This window comes from Carcharhinus amblyrhynchos, chromosome 17 (assembly GCF_965287045.1).
Source record: "Carcharhinus amblyrhynchos chromosome 17, sCarAmb.v2.hapA, whole genome shotgun sequence".
NCBI lineage: Eukaryota > Metazoa > Chordata > Chondrichthyes > Carcharhiniformes > Carcharhinidae > Carcharhinus > Carcharhinus amblyrhynchos.
The window spans coordinates 36097912-36124891 of NC_137340.1; the positions used below are offsets into that span (position 1 = coordinate 36097912).

The window sequence follows — 26980 nt, forward strand, 5'->3', positions numbered from 1 at the left end:
AAACATCCCTTTGTATCCTCAATATTCCATGGAGATATGCCATTCATTATGCATACCCTACCTTTATTAGGCATCCCAAAATATATCACCTCACACTTCTAACGATTAAAATCCAGTGTGATGTATCCTCTCTGGATTACTAATGACAGATGGAGTTTATAATTTTAGTGAGATTCATAAGAAGTTGAAAAATGGCTTTAGATTCCAGCAGCCTTTGAGTGGGACCTTTTAAGACTGCTTCTGCGAATGTTTTCTTTTGTTGACATTTTGCTCCAACCTGTAGCTGCACTCCTGTCACTTGTGCTGGTACACATTTTGTTTTTAAGCTGATTTACCACAGTTCCCACCCTGGGAGAGTGCCCACTTAAGTTGAAAGGGTTGGCTTATGAGGAGAGATTGAGTAGGCTGGGACTATACTCACTGGAGTTCAGAAAAATTGTGGGGGGGTGGGATATTAGAGAAACATATAAGATTATGAAAGGAATCGATAAGATAGGAGCAGGGAGGTTGTTTCCACTGGCAGGTGAAGTCAAAACTAGGGGGCATAGCCTCAAAATAAGGGGAAGCAGATTTAAGACTAAGTTGAGGAGGAACCTCTTCACCCAAAGGGTTGTGAATCTGTGGAATTCACTGCCCAGTGAAGCAGCTGAGGCTACCTCATTGAATGTTTTTAAGATAGATTTTTGAACAATAAATGAATTAAGGGTTATGGTGAGTGGGTGGGTAAGTGGAGCTGAGGCTACAAAAAGATCAGCCATGATCTTATTGCAGGCTCAAGAGGCCAATGGCATACCCCTGCTCCTAATTCTTATGTCATTATGTTCTTAGGTTTTTTTTCACTTTTCAGTTAGATGTCAGCTGAGTTCAGTTCCACTGTGAAATTACAGCTGCTGAATAGAGTGCAATAATGAGGCTGGTTTCATGTCTTTTCTTATACTAACTCCTTTAATTCATTTCATGGGTCTACGATAACATTGGATCCTCAAATTGGGACATCTATGCTGTGGAGGGTGGGAGACCTGTTGGCTCCATTTGTATAAAATTGTAGCACATTTCGGTTTATTTGTCTCCCATGTTAGCCTTTCATTACTGCCAACCTCTCCAGCAAGTCCATCTAGGTCTGGAGCCCTCCAAAATTATCCATTTTACACTCAGTAGTACTCTATAATTAGCAGCAATGATGCCCTCTTTTATACACACATACACTATACACACCCGTTTTATTCACACACACACCCTCACCTCCACTAATTCAACTGTGACTGTCCTTGTTAACCTAAATATTTATTGCTGAGTGACAGCAATGCCTGCATATCACTGTTTGTGATGGCCTAGACCTCTTTGAGATAAGTACAGCTATTTCTGATTCTGTGGCTCCTTATCAGCTTCTGAGTATTTTGTAATGGTTCCATAAATAGGTGCAGAATAGCAGCAAATGCAGCCCAGGAGTCAGCTGCACATTTATGGTGCGGGAAAAGAGCAGAAGGTGGAGAATGGGGATTCTCAGAATACGCTGGCCAGGAGGATGGAACTTCATGGAATTCGACAAACTGATTGCAGGAATTATAATTAAATTTACAGCCGTTTCCAAATGTGGAAGAAGCCTAGTGACGGGAGTTGGGAAAGTGTACGCAATGAATCAGAATTAAATTGACACTACAAGAGAGTGAGTAAACTTTTACATATTATTTGACAAAATTATTATTGCAAAGTTAGAAACATATAGAAACATTTAACATACCCATTCTGCTTGGCTTAATGTACTTTCAGGCTAATTTTTTTTTGTCCTGTTCTATCCAAAGCATTTTTGCATAAATTAATTGATATACTTAGCATTTCATCATTCTTTTAAAATAATAGGTTATTTGTTCTATTAATGTTTTACCACAACATGAAAGAAAGTGGGAGACTCACAGACTGAACAAAATGATAATTACATGTGTTCAATTAAGCTGTAATAAACAAGGAATCTGCACTGACTTTTTCCCGATGTTACCTAATGACACAGCCAACTGACTAATCACAGTATGAAAAACTGCAAACACAATCAAACAAAATAGTTTCCTTGACATGTTGATGCAAGATGATTTCCAGTCTAATGTCACAGTATGCAAGTTAGATCTTTTTGACAGCTGATCAAAAGCAAACAATGCTTTGACCTGGATTTTACCCTCATTAAATACAATGGGCCAGATTCTCTGATGTCACCCATGGCTGGAATTCTCCAGTCTCGCTGCTGTGGATGGAAATTTGGCTGAGCACCAAATTCTCCCGTCTTGGCGGCAGCGATAGCAGAGTGTGGAAGACTGGAGAATTCCAGCCAATATTTGATATTATGATAACAGTGCCTGAAGTGTTGCAGCACATCTGGTATGGATGGCTTGCATTACTTGATGCCATGTAATTATTCCAGTTGCCATGTCTTGCTAGACATTTTCTTGAAGGTTTGGTCATGACATTTGTTCATATAGAGCAGTGATCTCCAAACTCCAATCCGCATGTGGCCCGCTGCGGCTATAGTTTGGAGACCTCCGATATAGAGGAACACAAGAAATAGGAGCAGAAGTGACTATGTGGCCTGTCGCGTCTGCTCCGCCATTCCATGTTTGTTTGTGCTTAATATGAATGAAGGTGCAGCCTTAATGGCCACAGGTCTGAATTCATGGCTAAACTTGGGTTTCAACTCCACTTTCTTGTCTGATCTCCATGTCTCTTGATTGCTCGAGAGACCAACAGAGCTGGCTATACCAGCCTTAAATATATTCAGTGTTGGAGCATCCACAATTTCCTGCTGTTTGAATATCATATGATATTCCACCACATACCATTTAATCATGTGATATTTGGTCACATGATTTACTGTTGGATTTACTTTGCAAAGGTTCTGAATTTCACCAACAGCTAAATAAATGTCTTTGTTTTGCAAATGGAAGATTTTAGTGAGCTGAATGACAAAACAAGTCTGAGTGGCCTCCAGCTGTTTTTTGGGTTACCGCCGAACTTACTTTCTTTGTCAGGAAATGATATTCCACTATTTGAAACCCTTTCACTTCTCACTGTTGCTGCCTTTTGCCTGTCTGTCCATCAAACAACTGTCCTCAAGTGACTGATTTGGACCAATCCTTTTCTTACGACTTCATCTGGATAATTCAAATTGAAGGGAAAATTCAAAAGCTAGACGGTGAAAGGTTCACACCCATCCGTGCAGGGTCTTTCCCAATGCCAGGATTTTACTGTCTTTGTCATGCGTTTCCCTCAGTTTTCTCTGCCTCAGATCGGTCTGAGGCCCACAGGGACAAGGTTGCATTTTTCTTCTGGATTTCCAGCCACAGTACCTGGGAGAAACAAACTGGAATTCTCAGAAAAACTCAGATAATCTGGGTGGTCTAGCCAGCCAATGCAATAATGTGAATTACAAAGCTGCTAGAGCTCAAACACTGCGCCCTTTAAGGCATGCCTTCATTCAAATTAAGGGCAGTGCCCAAAACTTCCACGGCAAAAAGTTACCCCTTACCAAGTGTTACAGACTGCCCAATGGACTATGTGCTGGGAGATACACTCAAGCTTGGGACAGGTGCTGCAGAGACGCAATGAGGAAAGATTTCAAGGGAGGACCATATGAAAAGTCTGCCCTTTCCCATTGGTTGCTCCTGTCCTCTCCTTCGAACCATTCTTCATTTACTCTAGCTGCAAGGCCTCCACTTGTCAACGTGTAAAAGCTCAGTCAAATTATCTCATGACACTTTCACGCACTTTTGTGACTCCTTAAGCAATACCAAATTCGATGCTTGAAAATATTCTGAAATAATTCTCTCATTGATTCAGCCTATATATGTGCTAACCTAAAAATTCCTGTTTCTTCAGCCAGGCAACGGTTAACTAAACGTTATTCCATTGTCTAAAACTACTCATCAGCTGAGAACTTTCCTGCTTTCAGCAGACAAAATACCACCAGTCATTCAAAGCAGTGGGAGCTCAGCAATTCTGACACGCACTGGAGGCGCCAGTGCAGTGTAAACACAGTTTCACTGATTAAAAAAGACTTGTGATCCCGCCACCCACTCCCCACCCCCACCTCCCGGAGCATCTCAAAACTCTTTCCAGCCGTTGAATTAATTTTGAAAAGGTAGATTGTGTGAAGTTAATTGTTGTGAGGTAGAAAATCACATGAATCTAAATCATAGAATCCTACAGTGCAAAAGGAGGCCATTTGGCCCTTCAAGTCTGCACTGACCACAATACCACTCAGGCCCTATCCCCATAATTCATGTATTTACCCTGTTAGTCCCCCGACACTAAGGGGCAATTTAGCATGGCCACTCCACCTAAACACCTAATCTTTGGACTGTGGGAGGAACCGAAGCACCTGGAGGAACCCATGCAGACATGGGGAGAATGTGCAAACTGCACACAAATAATGATCCAAGCTGGGAATCAAACCCAGATCCCTGGCGCTGTGAGGCAGCAGTGCTAACCACTGTGCCACCCATGGTGGAAGAAGAATAGGAAAGGAGAGAAAGAATTTCTAGCAACTGGAGCCCCACCTGAGAAACAATCGGTGCAACATAACAGGAAATAGCAGAAAGGATGAAAGCATCCCTAGGTCCTGCAGCTTTCACAAGAAGTGGAAGCATTATTTGGTGCTGGCCTGGACACAAAAGGCACTCAAAACAATATAAGTCAGCGCAAACAAACATTGGCCTCTGGGTAAACTGTCACCAAATACGCAAAAGTTCTGGATTTAAGTTAATATGATGAATGGGCAAGAATATGGCAGATGGAATATAATGTGGAAAAACGTGAGTGTAATCCACTTTGGTAGAAGGAAGAAATGTGCAGAGTATTTCCTAAATGCTAAGAAATTAGCAAGTGTAGATGTACAAAGGGACCTGGGTGTCCTTGTCCACAAATCACTGAAGGCTAATAAATGCAGAAAGCTGTTAGGAAGGCTCATGAAATGTCAGCCTTTATTGCAAGGGGATTGAAGTACAGTAATGAGGTCTTGCTTCAACCATGTAGAAGCTTGGTTATTTGGATTACTGTGTACAGTTTTGGTTCCCTTACTTCAGAAAGAATATTATTGCCACATAGACACTGCAAGAAAGGTTCACCAGACATCTACTGGGGACGATGGAGCTGTCTTAGGAAGAGCAATTGGGAAAATTAATCCTGTATTATCAAGAGTTTCAAAGAATGAGAGGTAATCTCATTGAAACCTACAAAATCATTGAAGGAACAGACTGGGTAGATGTAGGTAAGATGTTTCTCTTGGCTGAGGAGTCTAAGACCAAGGAGCATCATTTCAAAATCAGTGGGAAGCCACTTAGGTCTGAGATGAGGAGAAATTTCTTTACACAGAGGGTTGTGAATCTTTGGAATTCTCTACCCCAAAGGGATGTGGTAGCTCAGTCAGCAAGCACATTTAAAGTTGAGATTGATAGATTTCTGATTAATTATATCATAAAGGATTATGGGGATAGTGTGTGTAAAAGACATTGAAACGTCCAATCACCCATGATCACACTAAATAGCGAAGCAGGCTTGATGGCCGACTAACCTACTCCTGTTCCAATATGTCCATCTGTGCTGTTTTGCCCACTGCTGGCTGTATTAAGGCTATTTAGTGGCAATGCAATATCATCAGAACAACTCCAACATGGCAGCATTTGGCAAACAGCACAACAGGATTTGTGTTTGTGTTATGAATTTCACTGTTCAGAATTTGAGTTGAGCTTGTCTGTCTGGCACATTTTTTTTTAAACTGAGATTATATTCTAAAGGTTCCTGATGATCCAAGAATTGTTGTACCAGTTAGTTCCAATTTTAATCTAACTGTAACAGATATGTAGTGAGTCGAACATCACACAAAGCAGCCTCCCATCCATTGACTCTGCCTGCACTTTTTGTCTCAGCAAAGCAGCCAGCATAATTAAGGACCAGATGCACCCCGCACGTTCTCTCTTCCACATTCATCCTTCGAGAAAAAGATACAAAAGACTGAGGTCATGTGCCAACAGACTCAAGAATAGTTTCTTCCCTGCTGCCGTCAGACTTTTGAATAGACTTACCTTGCATTAAGTTGATCTTTCTCTACACCTCAGCTATGACTGTAACACTACATTCTGCACTCTCTCGTTTCCTTCTCTATGAATGGTATGCTCTGTCTGTGCAGCGCGCAAGAAACAATACTTCTCGCTATATGTTAATACATGCGACAATAATAAATCAAAACAAATCAGAAAAGTTCTGAGAAAAAACACTGAATAATTTCAGTGTCAGCTGGATAATTGCATTCTTGCAAGAATTTGTCTACTTCACACTTTGTTTTTGGAAGAAACAGCAGAAAGATAAAAGGCACAGGGCGATCACACAGTGTTCCATGTCTCACACAGGATTCTCCCAATTGATGGAGCAGCTCACCAACGACAGGGAGGTGATGGCCCAATGGTATTACCACTAGACTATTAAACTAGAAACTCAGCTACTGTTCTGGGGACCCGGGTTCGAATCCTGCCACGGCAGATTTCGAATTCAATAAAAAAATCTGGAATTAAGAATCTACTGATGACCATTGTCGGAAAAACACATCTGGTTCACTAACGTCCTTTAGAGGAGGAAATCTGCCGTCCTTACCTGGTCTGGCCTACGTGCAAATCCAGACATACATCAATATGGTTGACTCTCAACTGCACTCAGGCAACTAGAGATGGGCAATAAATGCTGGCCAGAGATGCCCATGTCCCACAGTTACACAGATTGCAGTCACATTTGGCACATGCATTGAACCTCAGAACATTGTAGCTTTAAATATTGTCCATTCAACAACTTAATGAGCCAAAAGGCACATCATTAACGCAGCCACAAGCTACTTCCGCCAAACTAATTGGCAGTGAGTGAAAACAACTCTATACTCCAAATACCACTCTCTCCAACACGGATAGCACAAGAATTCAATATAACAATAGCTATTTCCAGGCTTCCTGAGACTAATATCAGGCCAATCATTACACTCTGCATGCTGCCTGACACTGGTCAACATTAACCATCCTTGTCCCCATGTTGGGTGGAGAGCGAGTTCAAAATGCAACTCTCAACACCACTACTTTAAAGGGAGCAGGTTGTAGGGTCTGTCCATATTTTGTACTGGAAAGGCAGGACACTTCATTATAATATTTAAATCAGGCTGCTTTGTGCAACTGGGATTCCGATTTAAATTAATGCTGACCTTGGGAAACGCAGCAGGAAAAAGAAAATGGGAGATAAGAGACGACACAGTTAAGTGCTTTCCTGCGATGATCTGGGCCAGGAATGCTTTTCCTGAACCACGTCCTTTACAGCCCCTTCTCGCTAACCAGATCAGCTGACCCCATCCTCTGATCCCCAGTGATCTGATGACCTTCCCCCATCTTCTGCCTTGCAATCCTTCCTTTTCCCTAAGGGAACTTGACTTGTTAGCAGATTGGCAGGTGAGTCAATGCCCCATGCTCTTCGCTAACCCACCATCTACCTCACCCCCTATCCTGCCCTCCCGATTATCCATCCCATCAATTCCTAATTTTAATTTCTAGCGATGAGCCCAGACAGTTGTCGACCAGCCTTCTGTCACAGGTTTCCCCATCTCGTAGCCAGCCAGCCTGCCTTCAGTCTGGTTGGGCAATAGAATTAAATAATAATGGGATTCTGCCATATACTTCATCAAAACCTGTGAATGCTTGATATTTACAAGACCCGCAACCCATCTTCACCCTCCTCCCCACAACAAAAAAAGGCACACATTCCCTGTAAATACTGGAGCTATGATTTCCAGCATTGCATGGGAGTTAATGCAAAAACCTGTTCTCTTTAACAATTCTCGTTACAACTGATGCGACAGCAATACTGGGACAACTTGACACTTTTTTTTAGATGGTTGTTGGTAGCATCCCAACACCAACAGTGCGATTGGAAGTTAATGTCTCCATGAATGCTGATAAAAAAAAAACTTATCTGCTACTGAAGTGTTTCTTTAGAGATTACTTTACAAACAGATGTGAGCGGAACACTGGCAGTGCTCAGCATTGTTCTCATACAGAAATGCAGTCCTTCAGGAAGAGAGATCAAGGTCAACAAAAGTCTTTACAAAGCTCTGCCTCACTATGTGTTGAGAATAAATGCTGCTTTGGCAATTCAATTCATATCCCCTGAGTGTTTGATTTCTCAAATGGTGGACAACTAAAGGAGGAGGGGTGCTAATATTGGGTATTATAATCTAACTCAGAGGAATTTGTCTGATCTAAATTTTCCATTTTTGAAAGATTAATTTAAGCAACATACAAAGATTTCTCCACAGAGTACATGAAGCCATGTCAGGTTCTGGAATAGATATATTGGGATGATATTAGACAAGGTGGGTTTCCTCTGGGTGCTCCGGTTTCCTCCCACAGTCCAAAGATGTGCAGGTTAGGTGGATTGAGCATGATAAATTGCCCCTTAGTGTCAGGGGGACTTGCTAGGATAAATGCATAGGGTTATGGGTATAGGGCCACGTGGGATTATGGGCAGTGCCGATTTGATGGGCTGAATAGCCTTCTTCTGCACTGTAGGATTCTATGAAGGTATCTCCGTCCACTCACTATCACTTTGCCGTCAGTCTTTCTTTATCAGCAGATATTGAGCACAGACAGAAAAGACTTTCAGCCAACCAGTGATCAACGACGACCTTCAGTCTCACTCAGTTTTTGGACAGATACATAATAAGGAGATTGCCTTAAGCCACAACTCCAGTGTGTGCACTCAATCTGTGTTGCATGAAATGGATGGAAGTGCTCAGTAATGGGATATCTTTAAGCAGAGAACCAATCACAATATTTAACATTCCCTTGTTAAATGATCAAATCTATCTTTATTTGATTTGTAGCTGCACAGTTCAAAATGGATCAGCAGTTATTATTGGAAGCCATTATTAGATGTTTATATAATTCTACCTGTGATAAACTAATCCATGTTCCCCCTCCCCTCATTAATCACTGATTTTCTATGTCAGTTTATTTCCCCTTGTCGTGCATACATTAGAGGTAACATCCCAACTAAGACTGGCGGAGGTGGTGGCGTGGTGATGAGGTTGCTGGACTAGTAATCCGAAGGCCCAGGCTAATGTCCTGGGGACCTGGGTTCAAATCCCACCATGACCAGCCGATGGAATTTGAATTCAGTTAATAAATCTGGAATTGAAAGCCAGTCATCAGTGATGGTGGCCATGACACTATAGACTGCAGTATGAACCCATCTGGATCATTAAAGCCTTTTAGGGAGGAAATGTGCCATCCTGACACAGTATGGGTCTATGCGCCGGTTCCCCTCTGTCTACCGCATTGGTCACATCTTCATAAAAATCCAGTAAATTCATCAAACACGACTTCCCCTTCATGAATCCATGCTGTGTCTGCTTGATCAAACTGTTCTTTTCTAGGTGTCCTGCTATTTCTTCTGAAATGATGGATTCTAGCATTTTCCCAAATATGGACGTTAAGCTAACCAGCCTGTAGTTACCCGCCTTTTGTCTACTACCTTTTTTAAACAGCGGAGTAACAGTAGCTGTTTTCCAATCCACCAGCACTTCCCCAGAGTCCAGAGAATTTTGATAAATAACACATCTGCTATTACTTCTGCCATTTCTTTCAGAACCCTGGGATGCATTCCATCCCGGTCCGGGAAATTGTCTACCTTCAGTCCCATTAGTCTAAAAAGCACTATCTCTCTAGTAACAATAATTGTATTAAGGACCTCATCTCCTACCAACCCTCTACCCTTAATTTTCAGTAAACTATTTGTGTCCTCCACCATGAAGACCGACACAAAAAACTTATTTAAAGTCTCAGCCTCATTTCCCACCTCTCGTCCTCCAAGGGTCCAACATTCACTCTAGCCACTCTCTTCTTCTTTATATATTTGTAAAAACTTTTACCTTTTTTTAATATTTAGAGCTAGTTTAGTTTCATACTCTATCTTTCCTTTCTTTATCGCTTTCTTAGTCATTCCTTGTTGTTTTTTAAATCTTTCCCAATCTTCTAATTCCCCACTATTTTTAACCGCTCTGTACGCATCGGTTTTTAATACTCTCCTTTATTTCCTTCGATATCCATGGCCGATCATCCCTTTTCTTACAGTCCTTCTTTATCACCAGAATATATTTTTGCTTTAGAGAAGGGAATCAGCCGTCCTTACCTGGTCTGACCTACACGTGACTCCAGAGCTACATCAATGTCCAGAGCTACAGCAATGTTGACTCTCCACTGCCCTCCGTGGGCAAGTTGGGATGGGCAATAAATGCTGGCCAGCCAGCGATATCCATGTTCCACAAAGGAGTAAATAAAAATTCCCACTGTGGCAAAGTTGGAAGGATTTTAATCAAAGTTATTAAAATTATGCAGGGTTTGGAGAAATTATTTCCTCTGGTTAAGGACTCAGTGTTTATGGGTTATCAATTTAAAATTGTTTCTGAGGAGGGGGAGGAGAGAGGTTAAACAAAATTTCTTTCGGGTGTGGAGAGCTAAATATACTTTGCCACTGGGAAAGATCGAGTCGGAAACTATTGCACCTTTGATTCACAGGACAATCTTAGGGGGAACAGCAAGTTAATGCGGTCAGTTTAGGATTGCTCAACAAAAAAGCCTCCACGGACACAAAAAGCCTTGTGTGCTGTAAAGAAATTTGATTTGATGGACAAAAAGTTATTCAAAAATCCCATTAGCCACCAGATAGATTTGTTTATTTTCCTTGACCTTCAAACATTAAGCGTGATATGTTTGCTTCTCAAAATAAATAGGCAAATTAATCTGACACAATATCCTGCTGTAGATTAATTTAGCAATCAGTGCGTTGTCTCATTCTTTTAAGCACTTCCCCTGGACAATGATCTGAAGATAGTGAAGAACACAGCATTGTTAATGCTTATGAGAGGCCATTTGAGTCTACAAGCAAGACCAGATTTGACTGATTAAGACACGACAACTATGCCAAGCTTTGGGCAAATATTAAAAACTGTCAGCCCACATTTTATGTTTGATTTATTTCAGAAAAATATGTGACTAGAAATCAAACAGAAATGAATACTGCAGCAGTTTGGTAAGTAAAGCATACATTTTGGATTAGGTTAATGAGCTAGGCAGTGACATTTTACTAAGCATGAAAAGTAAAATTGTTCTATGTATTTCTAAAGATTGAGAGCAGAAACCATTTCAATTCATTCATTTTGAACTGCTGCATATTTCTGGCAGCTTTGAGATCATTTATGAAAGATAAAAGCATGAGTCTTTTGAGTCTCTGCATCTTTCAGCTTTAAGCATTGCTCTGATACTCATGATGCAACTTCCTCATTTCCTGACTATTTTATATAGAATTAAATGAATTGTTATTTCTAGTAGGTAAAAATGTTGCTTTTAAATAGCTAGAATCTTGTTCCCTTCAAAAGTACTCTTGGGGCAGAGCCATCTTCCAGGTTTTGACCGGAATGGTTCTGCTAGTCTGATTTGTTTGGCCATGCGTTCCTCAGTGGCCCCCTCAGACCCCTCACTCCAGTTCAGGAGGGTGGGCAGGTTCAGGAGGCTGCAGGTTCCATCAGAGGGTGTTACCATTACAAGATGGGTTCTTCCATTCTGTCAGGTTCTTTTATTAAACAATTGCAAATTTCTTCAAAGTATGGCCATGGCTGCAAAGCCACTGAATATTTATGCTTTAAAATTCCTACATAGAATCCCTACAGTGCAGAAGGAGGCCATTTGGCCCATTGTGTCTGCACCGACCACAATCCCACCCTGGCCCTACTCCCATAACCCCACAAGTTTACCCTATTAATCCCCCTGACAGTAGGATCAATTTAGCATGGCCAATCAACCCACACATTTTTGGACTGTGGGAGGAAACCGAAGCACCCAGAGAAACCCACGCAGACACGGTGAGAATGTGCAAACTCCACACAGACACTGACCTCAAGCCGGAATTGAACCTGGGTTCCTGGCGCTGTGAAGCAGCACTGCTAACCACTGAGCCACCCAATAAGAAGAACAATCTTCAATTGTTTTGATGGGGAACCAGGTGAACACTCAAGGAGACGAGGTTTGATAATATTAAATTGATTTACTTTACAATCAGTGGATGTGCAGAACCATAACATAAGGAATAGGAGCAGGGGAAGACCATGTGGCCCATCGAGACTACTCCACTATTCAATTTGATCAAGGTTGATCTTAAGCTTCAACTCCACTTTCCCACCTGCTCCCATATCCCTTGATTTTCACAGACCAAATCTATCCCTGCCTGAAACATATTCCATGATATTGCATCCACAACCCTCTGGAGCAGGGGATTCATCTTAGACACAGTGGTTGGCACTGCTGTTTCACAGTGCTAGGGACCCAGGTTCAATTCCTCACTTGGGTTACTATCTGCGGAGACTGCATGTTCTCCCTGTGTTTGCTCCGGTTTCCTCCCATGGTCCAAAAGGCATGCTGGTTAGGTGCACCAGCCATGCTAAATTCTCAAACTCCACACTGGCAGTGCCAGAGTGTGGCGATTGGGGGATTTTCACAGTAACTCCATTGCAGTGTAAGCCTGTGCAAGTACGCACCTACTTGTGACACTAACAAACATATTGGTCAGGATTTTCCAGCCTCGCTGTGGCAGGTTCTCCCACAGCAGATGTAGCGAGCTAACAAAACGTCCATTGACTCCAGCAGGACCAGAGGACCGTGTCATTGCGCAGGGTCAAAAAATCCAGTCCACTGTTTTTGTACATAGCATTGTGCATTTCTAATCTTGTTACCTTTCCTACCTTTGCTTCACCTTTCCCTTTAATAAACTGGAATGCCCTGGTCTTCTTCCTGTTTTTCCTTCCCCCCCTGAACTGCTGCCTGAGCTTCTATCTCTTTTCATAGAGAGACAGAGACCAAAGTGCTTTCTCACAGAGCAAACACGATGTTCTTCTTGACCATCCAGCCAAACTCCTTTCGTTCAGTATATCTTTCATCTAGGTCACTTAAAAAAAATCATCCAAGTAGAGATCACCCTTCAGAAAATATTCTCCTTTTCTCAGTCTATTCTAGAGTAAACTGATATTACAGACCTAAAACATGACACAATAACCATAGCAATAAAGGACATAATTCCATATTTGCTAAATATATGAGAAAATAAAGCTCCACAAACGTCATCTTTAAGTTTATTTATTAGTCACAAGTAAGGCTTACACTATACTGTGATGAAGTTACTGTGAAATTCCCCTAGTTGCCACACACTCCAGTACCTGTTCGGGTACAGTGAGGGAGAATTTAGCATGGCCAATGCACCTAACCAGCACATCTTTCAGACTGTGGGAGGAAACCGGACCACCAGGAGGAAACCCACACAGACACAGGGAGAACATGCAAGCTCCACACTGGAAGTGACCCAAGCCAAGAATTGAAGCCAGGCCCCTGGCACTGTGAGGCAGCAGTGCTAACCACTGTGTCACTGTACCGCTTTGCCAGTATGGTAATTAGACTCAAGTCAGATGATAATCTCCCTCACTACCATCTTTCCAAGGGCAGTTAAGAATGGGCAATAAATACTGGCCTAGCCACTGAAGCCCAAATCCTTTGAACAAAAAAGAAAACGTGAAGGTCAGGACTATGTGGGGATTAACAGCTGAATACAGCTATCAAACATGCAGATTGTCACAATAGTCTTTTTACTTGTTGTTTTAAACCCACCCTTGCTGGTTGCCAGATGATTTGAGATGAGCTAGGAGCAGTAATACATTTTCATATATATCCTTGGGAAGTGGATGATATTAGTAAGGTGACATTTATAGCTCATTCATATTTGGCTGAATAGTATAGTCAACCATTTAGAAAGGGGAATTCAGCCTCATTGTGATGTTAGGCCATTTTGCAAAGGAATAGTGCAACCATCGTGCCACATTCATAAACTCAAATACAATACTGCACATAAGACTCATTTATTACTTCCCGCAAGTGATAATTTCTTAAATGGGCAATGTTATTCTGCTGGAGTGGCTGAGATGCCATCAGCTACGGGAACAGTTTTAATTATCTTGTAAAATCAAAGCTTTCAGTCACCACTTGGGATTGGAATCATGTGAGCACAACATCAGATTTTTGCAACCCAGATATTAAAACGTGTTGCTGGATATTGTTGGATTTTTTGTGCAATTGGCAAACTCAGTATTGAGTCTTTTTAGTATTATAAAAAAAGCAGATTCTCCCACTCCTCCTCTCCTGATGCTAAAAATAGTAACCCCACAAATTCATGGGTGTTTACACTTACCATAATCTCAGCAAAAATCTATCAGAAGAACCAGAATTACATTCAGCACCGTGATACTCCAGGTATTTGATATATATATCATTATGCACCTTAAGGACAGTGGTGTATAGAGGACAGGATGACAGATGGAGAACCTATGTTTCCAACCTCTCAGTTGATGTGGGTATGATATTCAAGCAATAGGCTTCTTTGTTCCAGATGTTTCTGGTCAAGGGGCTGTGGCCTTTAATTATTTAATGCAGTCTATGTACAAGGGTAGACCACTAAGACAAGATCTTTGATGTTTCCAGGTGATGGGAGCTCCCAATGACCTGCAGCTGGCCACCCTTTAGCCTGATCTTCCTGCTGATTAGGTTGAAAGATGCAAGAGATATGTCCTGCGTGGCATGGATGTGTACCATTCCATTTAAATAAATAAACCTTCTCCAACCCTAGGACTGTCAGATGTTCAGTAGTAGATCATCTCAGCGCTTGGTCTGTTGACCTGACTCCATAAGCAGACCATCTAAAAAGGACGTTGATAGGTCATGCTTCCTCAGTTGATCTTTGGGGGCCAGAGTTTCTTGGATCCACTGATGAATTTATCTCACCCTCTCTCCTAATATTTTCCAGATGTCTTGCACCATGGGGTTTTGACCCTTGACCTCACTCAACTGCCTGAATTAAAATTCCCATTGTCCCGAAACAGAACAATTTAGAAACTAGCCTGAGATGAGTGGACCTCCATCAAAAATCCAACGACCACTGCTGCCTTTTTGCAAAGGATATTAAAGGATAGAAAGTTACGATCTGCATTCAGTGTAATGTAAACCGCACAAAGGACAGCTACCATAGAGTAAGAATTTTTACTTAAATCCATAAAGACTGATCACAATAAAACATTCTATTCATAACACACAAAGCAATGAAATTTATAATGTTTCTAGAAATGTGGAACTGCAAAACATTAAGCAGGCAAAATCCTTTTACCTGAAGTGCGACAGGTAGGCTAAATAAATATAGTAAAAATACAGTTGGCAAATGTTGTCTCAGTCCCATTCTCCCAACATTTCTGTTTCAATGCCTTCATGTACTCCAATAAGAACAGGATTTACTTTATTGGAAAAAATAATGTTCAGCTTAGCATCCTTGTATTTTTCATATAAATAAATTAATTCTTACAACAATATAATCTCATGCTCTGGTACTGGAAGTTTCCTCAAGGTAAACACGTATTTAGAGTCACAGGTGCTCGTATGAATAATATTATGTCACACTGACAAATTTAATTTTTCCAATATGTGATGAAACATGTGAAATACCAATTTAGGAATCTCCTACCCGACCGTTTACTTTCCCTTCAGTTTGTGACCTAACACTAACCATATCTCCAACGCTCCTTCACAGTAGTCTTGCAACCATTTTCAGGAGCAGGAAGTTACAAAAGAATTATCTACTTTGGTGGCCAATGTCTGAGCAGTAAAACAGTATCTGAGGCTCATCTGCACATGCATTTTCATGCAATCTAACCCACTTCCTCCTACAGTTTTGAAGGACAGAATTCTCCCAACCCCCTGCCAGCGGATTTGATGACAAATGTGGGGGAGGGGGTTGGGGGGGAGAATAAGGCAGGAGGGCCAAAAATTGGTTTCAAGTTGGCATGAATTTACAGTGGGATCTTCCACTAGCGCCCGCCATGGCAGGTCAGAAAACCCACCAGAAGCCGGTGTTAATCTTTGTTGCTTCCTGTTATTGGGATGCAGATGAAGGCCTGACTCCCCATGTCAGATCCTCTGCCATGTCAGTGGGAAAACATGCCAGCGTCAAACATAGTTGCACAATATGGCATACATGACAAATCTGAACAACCCCTGGGGCTAAATCTAGAATTTGGGATGAAAGCCGTCTGCAATCCTAGACCCTGGAACGCAACAGCAGTGAATACATCAGGTAGATCTTCCGGACCAGGTGTCAAGCCTCAGGATGTCCCACACCATCTATCATCATTCTCAGGAAGTCCACCTCCTTTCTTCAATAGTGGGTCAGTGATGTTGGGCACCTTTTCAATATGACACCCGGACACAACACCAGACTACACGCTATCCAAGACTGCAACACTACTGAATACAGTGTGAAACATTTGGATGCATAATTAATGAGGTCGGGACTGACAGCTTTGGTATTTATCATGCCAGCTGCCAGAGCAGAAAACACTCCACTTTCCCACCCCGACTATGGCATTAGTCTCAAAAGGGGAGAATTCCATCCCTGCGGTGGGATTTTACAGCCTTGCTCGGGCGAGACCAGAAATTCCCGCCCAAGGTCAACAGAGATTTCTGCTGTCGGACCCTTGCGGGCACCAATTCCGTGGCACGTGAGGTGGTAGAGTTCCGTCCATAGTCTCCTGGAAATTGTACTGTTGTCTTCACTTACTTTATTACTTTGTTCCAGTTTTAAGATGGGCCTGTGGCTCAACTGATTTCTAATTATTATTGATCAATGTACCATATGTACCTAAGAATCTGGATGCACTGTGATGGATCTTTCCCCCAGTCAGTGGAAACCTGACCTGGGGACACTATCTGTTTTGTGGGTTGGACCTGGTCTAGGCAAAGACTACATTGTGTCCAATCTTTTAAACTTGACCAACGTGAGTAACTCACCCACATTTAAAATTCTGTCATCTTTTGTGCTATTTGATTCCATTCTGCTCAGATGAAGCAGTTTACCAGATGAAAATCATGCAAAAATTTCAGGGCAGCAAGTTGTACGTCTGCTGAACATTACAAATAGAGAAAGAGAGTTGCTGGAGTTTTTAAATGGTGATAGAAACCCATTCTCTTTGGTACAATGCAAATACTGGCTTCTTGCCTTTACGTTTAATTCAATTTATCAAGATCTCAATTCCTCAGCAAAGTTCTTTTCCCAGCAGTTAATTAGGTCAGAGCTGCTGACTTATGATTTTGGTAATGGCAGTGCGCACAGCAGTGGGATCTCTGTGTTGCTGGTTATATTTTAACTACAGGCAAAATACAGAGAGGAATCAAATGCACAGGTTATTCTGCTAATGTGCATTATTCTGGACTGTAATGCCCTGTCCTGCAGTGGAGAGGAAAAGGGAACAATGGACAAAGGCTGTGAGTGGAGCGCGTTGGAGGGAGGGTCTGCTGAGGAGCAGTGGAGGATCTTTAAGGAGATCTTTCTTGGTGCTCAGCGGAAATTTATTCCAATGGTCAAAAAGGATAGTAGGAGGAGAGGTAATAAGCCGTGGATAACGAAGGAGGTGAAGGAAAGTGTTAAATTAAAAGCGGAGGAATTTAGAGTAGCTAAGAGTAGTGGGCGAGAAGAGGATTGGGAGAGGTTTAAATGTCAACAAAGATTGACAAAGAAGTTGATAAGGAAGGGTAGGAGAAACTATGAAGCTGGGCTAGCGCTTAATATAAAAAAGGATAGCAAGAGTTTTTATAAATATATAAAAAGGAAGAGGCTGGCTAGGGTGAACGTTGGTCCTTCAGAGGATGAGAAAGGGGACCTAGTGGTAGGGGATGGGGATATGGCTAAGGTATTGAATAACTTTTTTGTTTCTGTCTTCACGGAGGAGGACGTGAATAATTTGCCGGGTGTTAGTGATGGAAAGGTGGTAGGACTGGAGGGTCTTAATGACATTACTGTTACTAGAGAGGCGGTGCTCGACAGACTGGAGGGGCTGATTGTGGACAAGTCGCCAGGACCGGATGGAATGCATCCGAGGGTTCTGAAAGAAATGGCGGAGGTGATAGTGGATGCCTTGGTGGTTATTTTCCAGACGTCGCTGGATTCCGGGGAAGTGCCGGAGGATTGGGAAACGGCTAATGTTACGCCGTTGTTTAAGAAGGGTGCCAGGCAAAAGGCAGGGAATTATAGGCCGGTTAGTTTAACGTCTGTGGTAGGTAAAATGTTAGAATCCGTCATTAAGGAGGAAATTGCGAGGCATCTTGAAGGGAATTGCTTGATAGAGCAGACGCAGCACGGTTTCATTAAAGGGAAGTCGTGTCTGACAAATTTACTGGAGTTCTATGAGGATGTGTCTAGGGCAGTGGATAGAGGAGAGCCGGTGGATGTGGTCTTTCTGGATTTTCAGAAGGCGTTTGACAAAGTACCTCACAAGAGGTTATTGCAGAAGGTCGAGGGACATGGAGTTGGGGGTAGGATGTTAGTGTGGATAGAGGATTGGTTGTCAAATAGGAGGCAGAGAGTGGGGGTCAACGGGTGCTATTCGGATTGGCGGATGGTGACTAGTGGAGTGCCCCGGGGGTTGGTGCTGGGGCCTCAGCTTTTTATCATTTATATAGATGATCTGCAGGAGGGAACCGAGTGTAGGGTGTCGAAATTTGCTGATGACACCAAGATTGGGGGAAAGGCAAATTGTGCGGAGGGTGTGGAGAGTCTGCAGAAGGATCTAGATAGGCTGGGCGAATGGGCCAGGAAATGGCAAATGGAATTTAATGTTGGCAAGTGTGAGGTGGTCCACTTTGGTAGGAATAATGGTAGGAAGGACTATTACTTACGTGGCGAAAAACTGCAGCAGGCGACGGTGCAGAGGGACCTCGGGGTCCTTGTGCATGAGTCGCAAAAACCCAGCTTGCAGGTGCAGCATGTGGTCAGGAAGGCTAATGGGATGCTGGCCTTCATAGCGAGGGGGATTGAATATAAAAGTAGGGAGGTCTTGCTGCAGCTGTATAGGGCATTGGTGAGGCCGCAGCTGGAGTACTGTGTACAGTTTTGGCCGCCGCACCTGCGCAAGGATATTTTGGCCTTGGAGGGAGTGCAGAGGAGGTTTACTAGGCTGATACCGGAGTTGAGGGGGTTGAGCTATGAGGAGAGGCTGAATAAACTAGGCTTGTACTCGTTAGAGTTTAGAAGAATGAGGGGAGATCTCACTGAGACGTATAAGATGATGAATGGGATGGATAGGATAGAGGTGGAGAGACTCTTCCCGCTCAAAAAAGACAGTAGGACTCGGGGGCACAGCCTCAAGATAAAGGGGGGGTGCAGTTTAGAACGGAGTTGAGGAGGAACTTCTTCACTCAAAGGGTGGTGAATCTCTGGAATTCTCTGCCCGTTGAAGTGGTGGAGGCTGCCTCGCTAAATATTTTTAAGACGCGGGTTGATGGGTTTTTGATAAGAGAGGGGATTAAGGGTTATGGGGAGAGGGCGGGAAAGTGGAACTGAGCCACGACAGATCAGCCATGATCTTATTGAATGGCGGGGCAGGCTCGAAGGGCTAGATGGCCTACTCCTGCTCCTATTTCTTATGTTCTTATGAGTTAGCAGCCGCACGAGCTGCAAATTCATAATGACTGTTAAATCTCACAGGGAGCTCAAAAACAGGATTTGCGCAGCGAGATTTCCAAATGCAATCTTCCCAGCCCCCTCCAATGATGTTATCGTTGTGCCCAGGAAGGGAGCAAGCCTGATACATTATACTAGATTTAAATGTCATTAGCGGGTTTAACGCCACTAATTCCAGCCTCAACATATTGATCCACCCAGCCAGTGTGATGCCATGCCAGTGGGAATAAAACCAGTCTTGATGACCAGGCCGGGGGTGTACAGGTAAATATAGCCTCATGGCACTGCCCCCTGGTCACCCTATTGCTGTGTGGTGGGAGGAGTATCACCCTAATGCTTGAGGGGAGAGTTTATTTGCAACAGAGATTTAGGCACCCTTTAAAAGGTAGCGCCCCAATCTCTGTGGAGCTGGCTTTGCCAACTCTATCAGGCTCTGTCCCACCAGAGTGACGGTGTAAACCATACCCCCAGATCCTCCGTGCACTGAGCACCAGGAAATCTGGAATGAAAACTCGGCCGTGCAGCTGGAGAACACGTCGGTTTTCAGTCTGAACTTGACGTTCTAACAAATATTGGGCCTATTTCACCCAAAGGTTATGGTTAAGATCACTGCTGGAATCTCACAGGAATTACATGGACACTTTGTATAAATTTGCATTACTCAGTATTTCAACACTGTCCTGTAACCTCCTCAGAGTGGCAATCGTCAGTGGATCTTTGAGGTGTCCCTCCAAACCCTACGCTGGAGAGACAGGAAGTTAGGGGCGAAAGTCTCTCAGAACGGCAGTCATAATTTCACATCATTCGAAAGATAAAAGTATTTTCCCCCATTACCTTCTGATGTCAATTGCTTCAGTGGGAGCAATTGCTATTAATTGTACCCAATTTTTGGGTACAAAACTGACTGGTTAAGAAATGGGGCATTCAATCTACTGCTTAATTAATTGGGCCCATTACTTCTTCTGAGACCATAAGATATAGGAGCAGAATTCAGCCCATTGCGTCCACTCTGCCATTCAATCATGGCTGATAAGTTTCTCACCCCCATTCACCTGCCATTTCCCCATAACCTTTGATCCCCTTACCAAGGTGGCACAGTGGTTAGCACTGCTGGCTTACAGTGCCAGGTATCCAGGTTTGACTCTCGGCCTGTGTCTTCCTCAGTGTACCCAAACAGGCACCAGAGTGTGGCGACTAGAGGATTTTCACAGTAACCTCATTGCAGTGTTAATGTAAGCCTACTTGCGACTATTAAATAAACTTTTAAAAAAAATCTCTGGAGCTGTCATTTTCCAATGGGGAGTGCTTACATCAACGTGATTTTGCCATTGCCCTTGTCATAGCATCCATTGCGATCCCCCAGGCAATGAAGTATTCTTGTTCTTGTCCCTTTCAGAATTCCAACAATTCATCCTTCAATTGACTGTTCTATTACATCAGAAACCAGTCATCCAAGTTCAAAGACTTGCCAACAAAAAGATTTCTCTTCTGTGGATGTAAGGTTAATGAGCTGCTGTATCACTGCCAAGAGTTATATCTTTTAGTGTTTTCCGTTAGATTTTGTCATTTTTAGTTGGAGTTCTATGTCTCCAATCCAGTTATTATGCATGGATAAATATGTCTTGGTAGAAACGTCGCTTGGAATCTTACAGGAAAATTTCTCTCTCAAGGTTTTTCTTGCATTTCATGCAAGAGAGATGATCTACCAATACAGAAAGACATCTGGCAAATTAATGGATTACAATTTACTTTGCTACACATGCATTTACAATAAAAATGGCATTGGAAAATCAATCTCAACGTTAGAGGAATGAACTGGGGTTGAGAAATATTTTGTGTTCAAAATATTGTAATTTGGTTTCTCCTGACAGAACTAATAATAGCGAGTAAAAGATCCAACCTTAAAGTAGTTTGAACATTCTTAATTGTTGTAGATTTTTTTCCTTTGAAGTATGCTCTAAGGCTTTAAAGCAGGTCCTCAGTCATCCTCCCACCAACATACAAAGTCTGATCTCAGCTCGTTCATTGACCAATGGTGCCACCTATTTGCATTACATCCATTTTCATTTTAATTTAGAGGGGGCAATTTCCTTTCGATATTTTGGAACATACAACAGAATTAGCCACTCAACCATGTAACCCCACCTAGGTGAAATCCATGATTTCTGATCTAACTCCATAACCTCGAGTTCCAAGTCCCTTAGAGCCGTTGGTTAACAAAAATGTCAATTTCAGATTTAAAATTAAAATTGATGTAGCATCAATGGTTATTTGCTGAAGAGAGTTCCATACTTGCACACTCTGTGTGTGGAAATGTTCCCTAATTTCAACACTTTCAGTGTTAAAGAGTCTCTGAGATGGCCAAGATGGTGGTTTGGGCTGCAACACTGGTTTAGCCCACCATTAGCTCAAGACACCATCCTGGTAAAGAGATGCAGCACTGAAAATAGCCACCTGGAGGATTGTTAAGAGTCTCAAATGACAACTAATGCTCATGAAGGAATCTGCAAGGCACTTTGATGGCTAGTACTTCAATTAATGACCTTGTCTATCAGTGAGCATCTGAATAGGAATAAAGAAGTTATTACTGAGGATTCCGAGTGTTTAGTTAAAGATACGCTCAGTATTCACTGTTCATATGCTGCTGGATATTTGAAGAGGATCTCACCAAAACACTCATGACATTCACTCTGGGAAATCTCTGAAAACGTTACAGTACCTTATAGTAGTCACCAGAGACAAGGAGTACTTGTTAACGGACCAGCTTGCTCTGGATGATGAATGAATGGAGGACATAAGAAACAGACAGAAGGATCAGGGGGTCTTCTACACCATCCCTTATTTCCCAGCTGTTTCATGAGTACAGAGCATTCCTCCTCCTCTGAATATCCTCCACCAAGATCTCAACATGCATCCATTAGTTATCAAGCCATCTTATATGACAGGCCATGCACTCCACACCATGACAGGATGCATAGAGTCCATAAACATTGCACAATGAGAATCACATCTAAACAGCGCTTGAGTTCTAACCTGGGAAGTGTTTGTTTTAGCACCACTGGACAAGTTTAACTCTTTGTAATCACCCACTAGCCAAAATCTTCAGGCTAATACCAGACATTCAAAAGTTTTTTTATTAGCACAACACCCATGTTTTTATCCTATTAACCACATAACTCTTTAAACATCTCAAACGTATCACACTAAGGAGCTTTGATGTAAATGCAGTGAGGGCACAAAATGGAGATCAGAAGCACCGATTGTTTGGGTGCTAGAGGTGCCACGTGATGTCTGATGCTCACACAGTTTTGCCAAATGACAAACAAGAGGCATCCTTTACCTGTGTTTGAAGCAGCCACCGATCCATTTTTATATGCAAATAAGATACCTATCACCTGCTTCTGATCACTGGAACTTTGACTGTGTCAGGGCAAACCAGTGATTGCGCTGAAAACTAGCACTAAACACCATCAAGTATAAAAGGTTACTTACAATAATCGTTGCCCCTCAGTCAACTAATCACCCATCTTCCACCTCATTCCTGACTCCGACATTTCCAATCACCCTACTCGCCATGCCCCGCCACCCCAGCCAACTGTATATCCAAACTCCCACATCAGTATTTCTAAGATCTTCAAGCTTCCTATCTACCAAAGCCAGCCCCCCTCCCCCGCCCCCCCATCCCCACCACCCCGCCTCCACACAAAGTACACCCAAAACCTGTGATCTTCCAAACCGCTTACTTACCAAGCTTAAAATAATGAATCCAGAGGCACACCCATTCGTTCTCCTGCCATGCAGTTCATCTCCCTGGAAGGTGGAGAACCACAGCACTGCCATGGAGTCAGACACTTTATGAACTTTCAAGTGGTTATTGGATAGGCGCATGGAACACACCAGAATGATAGGGAGCGGGATAGCTTGATCTTGGGTTCAGGCAAAGCTCGGCACAACATCTAGGGCTGAAGGGCCTTTACTGCGCTGTACTGTTCTATGTTCTAACCAACTAGTGCAGGTTCCTACCACAGCACCATCAACATTATGATGAGGTCCAAGGCCCAAATTGCTCCTTAAACTCCCACATTTCAGCGTGAGCTGTTAACACTGTGCTGCTGCGGTGCCCAAGAACAGTCTTCCTGCCTCGTGGAATTGGTGGACTCCACGGCCATTTATCGGGCAATCTCCTTAATTTAGTTTTGATACCATAACAGGATGTTAGCGAGGGCTCCTGAGGTCAAGAGTAGAGGAATATTAAAGGCATCACATGTAGAATGGAAAATTTTATTGTGTCCTTGACACCATTAACATTCCTTTACCTATGATTCCCAGAGCTCATTTCAAATTCCTGGAAAGAGATTGTGGAAAGGATGAATAGCTCTCCTAAAATGAATGTCAGACAAATTTTATGTCAACGCTATATGTGTTTTTTTTTTATTTTCAAACTTACAGCTGCTCAGATAAAATACAGCATGGGCAGACAGAAATATAAGCCAACATTTTACAATCAGTCCATGTAAGAAAGTATCAAACGTCTTGCTGACTGGTGGCGATGATGTGTGAGGTCTCCCAGCTAATTACTTGTAATCTGATGAAATTGTGTCAGTCTCACTGAAGTGACTTTCGTGCAGGATCCACAATAATCAGCGATTCGGACCAAATGTGCCTGCTAAAGCTGGCATGCCTTATTAATACACTGCCCGTTTAGCCATTGTTTTCACCCTTACAGAAAAACAACCCCCAAAAATAATATTTGGCAATCCTTCAATCCAGCTAGAAATACACTGGGTGCAACATCAAAGGATGAATGGAACTTAAAATATTTCTCAGGGAAATAAATCATCACACGGTGAGCACAGGAGGCTCTGTTTATAACACAGACCTTGGGCTTATTTTAAAACCATGAAGTGAAAAGGAAAAATGGGAAAACTCAAAGGGTCAAAAATCATTATTGATGCTCTTACCTTTGCAGGTGAAACATTTGAGGTGAAAATGTCTGGACTGGACACGTAGCACTTGTCCCTTACATGGGTCTCCACATTTGAAACAGCGGATGGCTGGCTTTTCAGCAGGCTGGTGGGGGTCCTGAGGGTGAGCCACTGTAAAGAAGAGAAGATGGGCACACCAGGTCAGCAACTCTTATAGCTCAGCACATACTCGCACTGTGGCACGGTGGTTAGCACTGTTGCCTCACAATGGCAGGGACACAAGTTCGATTCCCGGCTTGGGTTACTGTCAGTGCAGACTCTGCATTTTCTCCCCATGAGTTTCCTCTGGGTGCTCCAGTTTCTTCCCATAGTCTGAAAGACTGCTGGTTTGGTCGATTGGTCATGCTAAATTCTCCCTCAGTGTGCCCCAACAAGCGCCAGAGTGTGGCGACTAGAGGATTTTCACAATAACATCATTGCATGTTAATGTAAACCTACTTGTAACACAAATAAATAAACCTAAAACTGTATATTTGCATCTCTGATATTGTTTGACTAGAGAGCGGCATAAATTATTCAGCAGATTATTGATGCATTTTTCAAATCATCCAAGAATTGAGTATAGAGACAATCCAAGTTTAATAAAATGTTTGACTCTGAATTCACATGTACATCGCTTGTTGGGGCATTATTATCATATATATTTTTTATTTCAAATAGGTGTTTAAACCTAATTTCCGAATCTAAAAACGAGGCAAAGAGTGACTGTGGAACGGAACTGAAATGAAGCGAGGAGAAATGTTTTCACTCAGAGATTGTAAAACTGTGGAATTATCTACCACACAAACCAGTCTCCCAATGATTCTATCTACACTTCCCGCTGCCTCAGCAAAGCAGCCAGCACAATTAAGGGCCTCACGCACCCTGGACATTCTCTCTTCCCACCTTCTTCTGTCAGGAAAAGGATACAAAAGTCTGAGATCGTGTCCCAACCAACTCAAGAATAGGTTCTCCCCTGCTGCCATTTGACTTTTGAACAGAACTACCTTGTGTTAAGTTGATCTTTCTCTATGACCCTATGACTAGAACACCACATTCTGCACTCTCTCATTTCCTTCTCTATGAACAGTATGCTTTGTCTGTTAGGCATGCAAGAAACAATACTCTTCACTGTATGTTAATACATGTAACACTAATAAATCAAATCAAATCACACAAGGCTGTGGGGGCCTTTGATGGAGAGGAAATAAATAGGTTTCTAGACTCTAAAGGTATCAAGGGATACGGGGAGAGTGGTGGAATTTGGCGTTGAAAATCAAGGATCAGCTATGAACATGCTGATTGGCAGAGCAGACTCGAAGGGCTGAATGGCTTACTCCTGCTCCTATTTTCTGTGTTTCTATGTTTACAACAATCCAGGAGCATTCATATTCATATGATGCAAGGCTAAAATTTATCAGATTTATTGAACTGACTACCATAACTTGCATGGTGGGTTGTATAATCATGACCTCTCAGTTGCTTGTCCAGCGTCATAGCCACCAGGCTACTGTAATCAGGGGCATCTTAAGAGTCAGTGACTAAGGCTGCTGACTTATGAACTCCCACTGCTATCTAACACTCACTTGAGCATTGATTGACAGTAGGCAGGACTTTGTCCATCCAAAGGGGAAAAATGTTCTCACCCTACCTGCACCCACTCCCACCAGCTTAAAGATTGGGCCATTAAGTGGTGACTAAAGGGCTTTAATAGGTGACTATCCCACCCGGAGCCCTGCCCACCCAGACATGAAAAGGCTTCTGCATTCAGGCAGTTGTGTGGGGGGTGGGGAGGTTCAGAGGCAGAATTCCATCATTGAACAACCCCCACCCCTCTTCTCCCCTACCCTGGAGGAGGGTGCATGAAATTCTGTCCCCAGGAAGAAAGGGAATATTGATACTGTCTCAAAAAGCAGTCACACTGCATTCCTATCATTATGCATTACATCAGTAGATCTATTGACATTGCGAGAGATTTGTATTTTCTCCAACAATGTGGAGATTTCTGATGGAGGTGGCCTTCTACCATTTTGTGATGAAATCTGTTGTTTGCCGAATACGAAGTTTAGAACATTAGGCGAGTCAGTTCTTTTCAAATGTCCAAAACATCTGTAGCAGTTGAGTAGAGCTCTATCCTGCTTTTAAGTACATACACAGGATTTTACGATGCCACTCAGGCGAGGCTCGTAAAATCCCGCCCGAGGCCAACAGAGAATTCTGTTCCGTGAGCCCCATCCACCCCAGAGTCAATTCCAGTGTGAGCGTGGCAGTAAAATTCCAGCCGCGTGCATGTTACCCACATTTACAGACCAACATAATCACCTCTACAGAACTGTAAGTACATATATATGGATCTTCCTGTGGGCATTTAGGTTGAACTCTGTTTAGTTAGTGAGAGAACACAG

At 42.7% G+C, this 26980-nt stretch overlaps 1 protein-coding gene across 10 annotated transcripts in view; it reads right to left on the reverse strand.

The window, feature by feature from the left end:
• Positions 1 to 26980, reverse strand: part of ablim1b (actin binding LIM protein 1b) — a 385473-nt gene that overhangs the window by 185875 nt on the left and 172618 nt on the right. For all 10 annotated transcript variants that reach the window (XM_080205827.1, XM_080205823.1, XM_080205821.1 and 7 more), the window contains exon 2: positions 24573 to 24707. In XM_080205827.1, the coding sequence (XP_080061953.1) occupies positions 24573 to 24707 (135 nt within the window). The remainder of the gene's footprint in view (positions 1 to 24572; positions 24708 to 26980) is intronic.